General features: G+C 44.5%; 1 protein-coding gene across 1 annotated transcript; it reads right to left on the reverse strand.

Annotated features, from left to right (window-relative positions):
* Positions 1–3,999: 3,999 nt before the first annotated feature.
* On the reverse strand, positions 4,000–9,140 carry SMCP (sperm mitochondria associated cysteine rich protein). The gene is made up of 2 exons (XM_046683855.1): positions 8,992–9,140; positions 4,000–4,544 (listed from the first exon to the last, which is right to left on the reverse strand). The coding sequence occupies exons 1-2, from the start codon at positions 9,017–9,019 to the stop codon at positions 4,222–4,224; spliced, it is 351 nt and encodes a 116-aa protein (XP_046539811.1). The 5' UTR covers positions 9,020–9,140; the 3' UTR covers positions 4,000–4,221.
* Between the last annotated feature and the right edge of the window lie 1,460 nt (positions 9,141–10,600).

Here is a 10,600-nt window from a genome sequence, read left to right on the forward strand (position 1 = left end):
ATACTTGATAAAACAAGTGGCCATAAAATCAGTAGAGATGTGGAAGACTTAACTCATGCTGCCAAACACATTAGCCTAATCGACATTATACAACGTGCATGCAACAACGCAGAGTGCATCTTCTTTTCAAGTGCACATGGAGCATTTACAAAATAGAGCATACTCTAGTTCATAAAACAAGTCTCAATAAATTTAAAAGGATTCAAGTCATGCAAAGTATGTTATTTGACTATTGACTACAGAGGAATAAAATTAGAAATAACAGAAAGATCTTTTGGAAATCTCCCAACATTTTTGGGGAAAAAAAATAAAACCCAGTTATAACTAACTCATGGATCCAAGGGATAGATCAAAAAGGAAATTAAAAAAGTCTTTTGAACTAGCAAGGGAGAAAACATATCAAAAATTTTGAACGTAGCTGAAACAATAGAGGAAAATTCATAGCAGTAAATGGCCATATTAGAAGAGGAAAGATTTCAAATTAATGGCCTTGGCTTTCCTCTTGAAAACTAGAAAAAAGAAGAACAAATTAAACCCAAAGTAAGCAAAAGAAAGGAAATGATAAAGATGGGATCAGACCTCAATGAAATAGAAAATTAATGAAACAAAAAGCTGGTTCTTTAAGAAGATTGATGAAATTAATGAAAATATTAGCCAGATTGAACAGGAAAAAAAGACATAAATTACCAATATCAGGAATGAAAGAGTTCACTTTACCATAAATTCTATGAGTATTAAAAAATAATACGGACATACTATAAATAACTTTATGCCCACAAATTTAGAAACAGATAAAGTGGATGAATTTCTTAAAAGACAAAAACTAGCAAAGTTCACTCAAGAGGAAATAATTTGAAAAACTCTAAATCAGTTAAAGAAATCATATTTTCAATTAAAAACCTTCCCACAAAGAAACTCTCAGTCATAGATGGCTACACTGGTGAATTCCACCAAACATCTAAGGAAGAAATTATACCAATTCTCCACAATGCTCCAGAAAATTGAAGAGAAGGGACTATTTCTCATTTTATAAGGATGGCATTACTTTGATACCCAAAACAGACAAATACATTACAAGAAAAGAAAACTATAGGGCAATACTCCTCAATAACACAGAGGTAAAACTTATTAACAAAATTTTAGCAAATCAAATCTAAGAACGTGTAAAAAGGATTAAACAACCTGATCAAATAAGGTTTATCTCAGGAATGCAAGGTTATTTCAACATTCAAAAATCAATCAGTGTAATTCACCATATTAATAAACTAAAAAAGAAAAATTGTATGATCATCTCAATATACACAGAAAAAGTATTTTTTCAAAATCCAACATCCATTTTTGTTAAAAACTCTTGACAACGTCCGAAGAGAAGGAACATCCTCAAGTGGCAGGAAAGAAAAACGTAAAAGTCATCCAGATTGGAAAGGAAAAAGTAAAACTCTCTTTGTGCTCAGATGACCTGATAGTATATGTAGAAAATCCTATGGAGTTACAAGAAGCTATTGAAACTAATAAGCAGTATATAAGACTAAGATACAAAAATAATTGAATTTTTATACACTAACAGTGAATCAGAAATGGAAATTAAAAATATCATTTACAATATGATCAAAGTATATGAAATGCTTAGGGAAAATATGACAAAATATGTGCAAAATTGTTCACTGGAAGCTACAAAACCTAAGAAAAATTAAAGACGAGATAAATAAATGGAGGGATGTTCCATGTTCATGAATTGAAAGACTCAATATTATTAAACTGTCCATTCTCCAATTTTAATCTATAGATTTAATTCAATCACAGTAAAAAATCTCAGTAGGCTTTTTTTTGGTAAATATTGGCAAGTTTATTCTAAAATTCATACGGAATGCAAAAGACCTAAACTAGCGAACACAACTTTCAAAAAGGCAAAATTAGAGTACTTACATATCTGACTTTAAGACTTATTGTACAGCTGCAGTAAATAAGACAGTAGTGTCAGGATAGACAAATTGATTAATGTAACAAAACAAGAATGCAGATATAAAAACGAACAAATATGGCCAGTTGATTTTTCACAAAGATGCAAAGATAATTCAGTAGAGAAAGAATAATCTGGAACAATTATATATCCATATGCTCCCCTCCAAAGTCCTGCCCCCCTCCAAAAAAACCCCTTTGTCCATACTTGTCACTATTTATAAAGTAATTAATTTATAAAAGAAAACATAAGAGAAAACCTTTATGTCCTAGGATTAGGCAAAGATTTCTTAGATATGACACCAAAAACAAGATCTATAAAAGAAAAAAATTTGATTAATTGGATTTTATCAAAATTAAAGACTCCTCTTTGAAAGAAACTGTTTAAGAGAATGAAAAGATAAGCCACAAACTGGGGATAATATATACAAATAATTTATCTGATAAAAGATTTGTATCAAGAACATATTTTAAAAAACCCCTCAGAATCTAATAGCAAGAAACCAAACAATTCAGTAAAATGATGGAGGAAGTATTTGATCAGATAATTCACCAAAGATACATGGAGATATGAGGGCACATGGAAAGATGCTCAATATCATTAGCCATTAAGGAAATGCAAATTAAAGTCACAAGAAAATAATGTTACATATCTATTAAAACATCTAAAAATAGAAAAAGTGAGCATGTAAAATGTTGGCAAAGACGTGCAGCAATTGGAATTCCAATTTACTTCCAGCAGGAAGGTGAATGGCATCACCATTTTGGGGAAAACACTTGGGCAGTTTCTTAAAAAGTAAAATATATGCCTACTATATACAGTCAATCTACTCTTAGGTCTTTACCTGAGAGAAATGAAAGCATGTGTCCATCCAAAGACTTGTCATGAATGTTCGAGGCAGCTTCATTTGTAATAGGCAAAAGTTGGAAATAATCCAAATGCCCATCAAAAGATTAATGGATAAACAAAATGTGGTACATATCCGTACAATAAGGGCATTTACTACTCAGCAGTAACAATGAACAATTGATTCATGCAACAACTTGTTTGAATCTCAAAGTAGTTTTGCTGAGTGGAAGAAGCCAGGCATAAAAGAATACCTACTGGATGATTCCACTTATATAAAATTCTTGAACCAATTAATAGGGACCAAAAGTAGACCAATTGTGTTCTGGGGATGAGTAGGCAGGGAGAATTATGAGGGAGGACACAAAGGGGTATAAGAAGAATTTTAGAGGTGATGGATATGTCAATTATATACCCAAAAAGCAGTAAAAATTGAAGTTTTCAAGTATGGTGAATGAGGCTGATTTCTATATTTCTACCTGCCCACCTGTATTAATGGAGGTGTGTTTTGGGGACAAATTATTGGAGCATGCTGGCTACTTTGGAGGAAAATAAGGACCTGGTGACAGAAAAGTTTGAGGAAAACCATGGATTCCATATCTGCTGTATGTCAGACCCTATGTTAAGCGCTTTAAATGAATTATCCCAAATGGGGATTCTCATAAAAATCCTTTGAAGTACCATTAGCCTCATTTTACAGATGAGGAAATGGCGCTTGAGAGAGGTTGAATGACTTGCTCTAGGACTGAAGAACCAGCACTGATGCCCTAAGACTGCACTGCCTGTGACAGTCACGGAGCTTCGCTTGGTCCTCAGAGCTCTACCTCCACCCAAAATCTATGGGACGGGGGAGGGGAATCTTTCCTAGGGACATGCTCTTGCTTGTTCTGGTCTCAAATGTGGTATTCAGGGACCCAGGGACACTGGAATTCTTGCACTTAGGGTGAATACCCGCCACCCTTTGCCTGGGACTGGAGGGGTCCTGGAATGCAAGACTTTCATTTTAAACCCAGGACAATCAGTCATCCTAACTCTGCCTCAGCAGAGGCCCTGTGCTTCTTGACTCCGGTTTTCTGCTCTTCAGCCCTTTATGTCATGCCCAGAACATTTTCTTGGACTTATGCCAGACAGGTGAGATGGTTTAACAGGTTAAAGAGAAAACACAGGAAACACTCTTTTTATTGCTCTTTTATTTTTGTGCTGTCTAATGTCAGGATCACCAGGAAAGATGATTCTAGTCTCTTCAACCTTCCATTCCAGTTGGGGGCCTCCCTAAGGTGGGGAGGTGGCTATGAAGGGAAATAGGGGCTACTGGTTGGGAGTAAATGGTGGTCAATGAGAAACATCTTTTCTAAATGTAGGTCTAGCCTGACCCCACCGGTAATGGCATGGCCCATCTTCTTGTTTGGGGCAACCTACTTGCTTGGCTTTGTCTGCACCCAGGTACCTGGCTTGGGCCCCTGTTTTGGACTTTGAGTCTGCTTTTGGGTTTGGGAGCTCTCGTTCAGAGTTTGGGGTGACACGGGCTCAGCCTCCTTATTCAGGCACGTGCACTCGGGCTTAGGCTCCAAACAGCAGCACTTGGACTGAGCGCAGCACTTGGACTGAGCGCAGCACTTGGGTTGAGCGCAGCACTTGGGCTGAGCGCAGCACTTGGGCTGAATGCAACACTGGGGTTTGGGCTGGCAGCATGGGTTGCATTTTGGTTGGTCACACATCTTCCGGAGTTTGGGAGGTCCTGGAAAAAGAGAACAACATTCTCAGAAGGAAAGCTGGCTGTCTGTTTTCATCCCCCTTTCTTTGGCCCTCAAGTACATCCACCTTTAGAGTGATGATTCAGACCAGGACTGGGAAAGCCGGGCTGGATGCCTCAGAGGGCAGAGCAGACCCACAATTCTGTGCCTTCACATGTGTCAGTCTGTCAGTTCCTCACTAGGGAGCGATTTTCCAGATAGAAATGCAAAGACCAGAAGATCTAAGAAATGTGCATAAGGTCTCTTAGCTAATGAAGAGTGTGACCTTTAGTAGCCTGAGTCTGAGTCCAGTATGATAATGTTCACAAACATTGTTTGTGGTCGTTCTCATGAACAGTCACAGCCAGCCTAAGAAGTCAGCATTTTTACCCCATTTTACATAGGAGAACAACTGAAGTTCAGAGGTTAATCTTAGTTGTTCCTAAGTGGATTCAAGCCAGGTTCTATGCCAGCTCAGAGCACATGCTGGTTCTGGTCTCTAATGTGGCACCCAGGGAGTGGCAACACGAATCTTGCACGAGTCGTGACCAACTTGCACATGGAGTGACCAACTGTCACACCCTTCCTGAATGCACCATCCTCACTCCACGCTTCTCAGCCAATAGAGGGTCAGCTGCTGTGGGGGCCCTTACAGCAACAGGGAGTGGAAAGAGCGTTGCTCTTGGCGTCGCTGGCCGAGTCCCAGGCCTGGCTTTACAACTCCAAGCCACGGGGCAGGGGCAGCTCTCCTCATCCTTCTGGGCTTTTATCTCTTCCTCTGCACAGGGCCAGTGTCGGGATTGGAGGAGTGAGCTGGACTTTACAGGTGTCCTCAGACTCAACCATTCAGGACTTTTGTAATTTCCTGATTCTTCTAGGAGTAGGAAAAACCAAAACAACCCTTTCTTTGTTTCTTAGTAACCTGCCTTCCTTCCGCCCAGGAAATCCAAGTTATCCTGGCAAGGTCCCTAGGCCTGGGCCCCACTATATGTGACCCCTGGGGCAGCCCCTCTCTGGTTTCTGTCCCATCCCTCCTATGGCATGTGGATAAAAATCACTGTTGAGTCCCCAGAGCAGAACAGGGGGTCTAGAAGTGGCCAGGAATCAGCAGGGAGAGCGACCCGGGGAGTCATCCATCCTTGAGGGCTTTTGTGGAAGGAAGGGAAATGAGTATGTACCCCCAGCTGGGGGCTCGTCCCACAAGGCCACACACCCACACTGGGGAAACGCCAGGTCTGTCAGAGCCCTGTCACCCAGGTGGAGGAGGATGGGTGTGGGACTGCTCAGGAGTGACACTGCTCAGGTGAAGTTGCCACCACCCTCTGGCCTCCAGCACCTACAGATAAGTCTCTGGCCCAAACTGGTTTTTAAACCGAACCAGTTACTGCTGTGGGCTTTCCACAAGGCAAACCTACCCGTACATCTGTGTGTGCCTGTGTACACGTACCCACGTGTGTGTATTGTGTGTCCGTGCTGAACCACAAACACAAGGAAGGAAGAACTTTTGAGGTTTCTGATGATGGCTGTGTGGCTGATCCAAATGGAAATTTCTTTGTACTTGTTCATTAGACTTTCAAATTGGAGCCTGTATGCTCGTTTCTCTTCTGGCCTCAGTCCTTCCTGCCAGTGGACCCTTCCACGTCATCCGTCCCATCCCTGACCGGCCCTCCTGCCGCTCCCTCCCAGCCCTGCTCCAAATATTCCACTTGATGCTTAGAAATCCATCTCTCTCCTCTTTTTGTTCTGTTCTTTTCTGTGTCCTGAGGATGGTGGGACCCCTAGGAATAGGAACCACAAGTCCCTCTCACAACAAAGACTTCCTGAGGGTTACCTGAGTGGAATGGAAAGTCTTCTCATCCCCTCCTTGCCATTGAAGGCAGCTTTGGTTCACTGAAGTCATACAGAATTCCCAAATTAGGTAGTTCCTGAAGGATACCTGTCAGATGACCTACTTTGCTGTAGATCCAGGGCCTTGACTATCTCAAGATGATGGATGTCTGGCTCTTAACCTGAACCCTTTTCATCTGGGGATCCACCTCAATCAGCTGGTTTGTCTAAGCCGAGTCCCACTGAGCCGGGTGTGGCTGACACCTCCACCCACTGGATACAGTAACTTTCAAACTGACCAGCTGTGGCCCTGCTCCAGGCCAGCCTTTCTCCACCTCAGCTTCTGAAAGTATCAGGACCTTGTCTTGGACTTTCTCTGTGGGAAGGAGCCCCTGGCATGTGCCTGAGAAGGCTGTCACTGTGCTGTTTGCTGCTGTCTGAGTGGCAGACTGTGGTAATTCCGCTGGGGGTCCATTATGCTGTGAATCTCCTGAACTAGAGCACCTGGCATGAAAGAGATTTGAGGAGGCAGGGTCACCTCACAAGGCCTCTCCCACGGGGTCTACACCCTCCACACTCCTAAATCCCTGGCTGTTTGGGCTGCAGCCTCAACTGGGTCAGGAGCAGGCTCTAGCCGTGAGGGGAAAGTGACTTCCGGGGTATGGTGTTGGCCTCAATTCATTTGTGACTCTATGCTTGCCAGTTACTCAGGAATTAACTCTGTCACTTGGGAAGAGGTTTCTTCTTATTTTTAGGAACACGATGCTGGACCACTTTTCCTAAAGGTGAGGAGCAGGGGACAAGTCACACTGTCCCTCCCTCCAGGTCAAGAGACACTGCAAAGAGGCTGAGGTGGCAGAGATCTGCCTGGCTGATGCCCTGACTTGCCTGGGAGGGAAGAGGAAGGAGAGAGGCAGAGCAAAGAGCAGATACATACCAAACATGAAAATAGAACAGAGACATGAGCGCAAAAATGTGGAACAGGAGGGAGGGAAAAGGGCCATAGGAGACTCTCTCTCTGCCTCCTTTGCGGTCTTCAAAGCTGTTGGACAGAAAGTGTGTGTGCTTGGGCGCCCGGCCACCGCAGGGGGCTGTTTGGTGTGTGTGTGTGTGTGCAGGGAGCCTGGCGTCTGCCTCTGTCTCCCTGTTGTCTGAATCTACACCCTTGGGCGCCAGACCTGAGTCCAGGCTCTGAGAGGCGGAGAGGAGAGGGAGGAGCACACCTCTTTTTACATTTTCTGCTGCTTTCCTCTGTCTGTGAATGCCTCCTTTGGGATTGATTTCTCCTCTCTGTCTCTGTCTCTAGCACTGTCTTTCATTCTCTCTCTCTCTTTCTCTCCTCCTCTGTGTCTGCAGTTTACCTATCTCCCCCTGAAGATGAGTGCCCCTGAAACGATGGTGCCAAGCCTCCCGTCCACTTAGAAGTCCAGTGTGCTGGGCTCCATCCTTCCAAGTCTGGGCTGGGCTGTTTCTACAGAAGCATTTCTCATCCTGGTGACCAGAGGGCACCCAGAGTACCTGTCCAGGGGTTCACCTGACTGCTCGCACAGATACCCCCTCCAAGCACGTCCTCTGTGGGCAGATCCCAGGAACAGGTCCCAAATCGGGGAGGGTGGGGCGGCACTTGCCACATCAAAGATGGAGAGTAGGTTAGGAATCAGTCTTGTGCACTGTGGCACAGGGAGGGAAATGACAGTTCGCTCAGGTCCCTTGCCTCCTGAGTCATCGCTGTCTCCATTGTCTTGCTGCCTGGTGAATGGTATCTGTGCCCCTTTAACTAGCAGATGTCCCTTGTAACAGATCCCGTGACTGGTGCTGCTGCTTTAATCCAGGTGTAGTTTATCCTCCTTTACCTGCCTTCAGAACCTTGGCTCCTGCCTAGTACACTTGCCTGCTGGACCACCTTGCCTCCCGCAAGGCAATTTCTCCTCCTTAGGTCAAGATTCTCCCGGCTCTGTGCCCCTCCTCCCACATAGCCTGCCCCAAGGATGCCTGCCAGACCTTGTCATGACACTTGTGACAGAGCCAGGGCCACCTTCTAAGGTCTTCTTACTGTTCTGTTTCTGTGAGGATCAATACAGAGCAGGATCCAAGACCCCTAAGGTCTTGGCAAGGCTGACCTGTCTTTGACCTCAGCCCACCAGCCTGGCCTCACCTCCAGCCACTGTTCCTTTCACGATTGTCAGACTGGCTCAGAGCAGACCTCTGCTAAATTCCAGCTGCCTCTGTCGGGGTCGTGGCAGGTACTCTTCCCATGGTCTGGAACACCCTTCCCTGGTTCCCATCCCCCACCCTCACCACGTGTTACTCAACTTGAAATCTCAGCTTGAACACCACTCCCTTCAGAAAAGCTTCCCTAACCCATAGGGTTGGTGTCCCTGATATACCTTCTTGGGCCTCCTTGTATCTCTCATTATGTTTTTGTCATAATTATGATTTCCCTGATTGTCTGACTTCTCCTCTAGTTTGTTAGTTTCATGAGCACAGACATCCTTGCTATCCTGCTGGCCACTGTTTTCAGCATCTAACACACTGTATGACACTATGTGGGCCTGAATAAGTAAGGAATGAATGAATAAATGAATGAACAAGTCATGAAGAGAGGATCCGAAAGAAAAGGGGTACCTGGTCTTGTCACTTCTCTTGGTCTCATCTCAATTCACAGTCTCCATGCTCAGGTTCTCACGAAAAATGGTTCCAACAGGTTATGACCCTCCCTCAGCAGCCTAGTGAATCCATGACTATCAGAAGCCAAAGTCTTCTGAGCCAAATGCTTTCTCTTCCCTCCCAGTGCCAAGATTCTGATGTTCAAAGCAAGCCTCTGTGACACGTCGTCCCAAGATTCTGTGATTATGACTTACTCACCAGCGCTCCCTGCTGGCCTGACAGCTGGACTCCTCTTGGTTTCTTCTCTCCTGAAGGACAAAGGGAGTTCTTTAGTTAACCCAAGCAAATCTTCAAATTTACCCAGCTGAATTTGTTTTTTTAAAACCTCTTCAGTTGATTTAATGACTTCGAGTCATTGTCTCTGTCAACAGTCCTTTCAGGACAGTGATGCAGTCCATTTGTCAGAGAAAGAGAAGTCTCTGTGGTATTGTGTGTGTGTGTGTGAGTGTGTGTGTGTGTAAGAGAAAGAGCCAGTACGTCAGTTATCAATTTATTAAAAGCACGATTTATTATAAGCTCTATGATAAACAGAAATCCCTTTAAGCATTTCTCCTTTGAAGTGAGCACGATGTTAAACTTTCTCCATAGAGGAGGCTGGAGGGACATTGTGGGAGGAGGAAACTTCCTGCAGTTTCCACTACAGAGGGGACCAGGACAGTGTGACGATATCTGATGGTGCCTGCCCCAGCCGTGCGCCCAGTGCAGGATTTCTCTGCCACCTTGGAGCCTCCACGCGAGCATGACCTTTCACAGCCCTCTCATCCCTGAAACCAAAGCCCCCATGGGGCCTGATGCACACAGACTCCTGTATGAAGGTGGGTGGGGGTTGTCCACACAGAGCTGCTGGTGCCTCTCCAAGCCTCCTCTGAAGGCCTTCTGCCCTCAAGGCAGAACCAGGACTCCCACTCACGCGCAGGCCACCATGGGTTCCTGATGTCCCCCCCGCCACCCCCACTGCACTGCCCTTGGGAAGGTGGCCTATTTCCCAGCAACTTCAGACCAGCTCTGGCCTGGCTGAACCAGAGAACTCTTCTACTAGCTGGTGGCTGAACCACACCTTTACAATCACATGGACCCCTTCAAGTTTGTCATTCTTTGGGTATTCTCCCTCAGCCTCTTTCTTTTATTCTTATCTGGAACCCCCCCCCCCACCGTCTAACTTACTGGTTGGTTTCTATCTCCTGATTGGACCCTCTACTACAGTCAAATAACCTGGACTCAAAGCTGGCTTCTATGATTTAGCATCTCTGTGACTTTGAACAAATGACTCAGCCTCAGATTCCTACTTTGTAAAATGAACATAGACGGTGCTCTAGTAGAGAGCTGCTGTGAGGATTACACAGCACAGAACACTTCAGGCCCCTGGAAGAATTCGGGCACAGGGTTAGCAAGCATTGTTAGTTAGATATGGCCAGTTAAGGAGACAGAAACACAAACAGGAACGAAAAAGTTCAGAAAAGGAAAATAAACCAGAAAAATGCCAGCTAGAACAAAAGGCAAAGAGAAATGTGAACATAAACACATCAGGCAAAATGCAAAAGAGATCAGTAGGCAATGGTCCTCTAAT

This window comes from Equus quagga, chromosome 13, assembly GCF_021613505.1.
Source record: "Equus quagga isolate Etosha38 chromosome 13, UCLA_HA_Equagga_1.0, whole genome shotgun sequence".
Taxonomy (NCBI): domain Eukaryota; kingdom Metazoa; phylum Chordata; class Mammalia; order Perissodactyla; family Equidae; genus Equus; species Equus quagga.

Bases quoted from the DNA above. Each gene is read 5' to 3' on its own strand.
- SMCP (XM_046683855.1), bottom strand. From the start codon at position 9,019: ATGAGACCAAGAGAAGTGACAAGACCAG. The intron at 4,545-8,991 runs GTACCCCTTTTC...CTCTTTTTCCAG, and splicing joins AAGAGAAGTGACAAGACCAG to GACCTCCCAAACTCCGGAAG.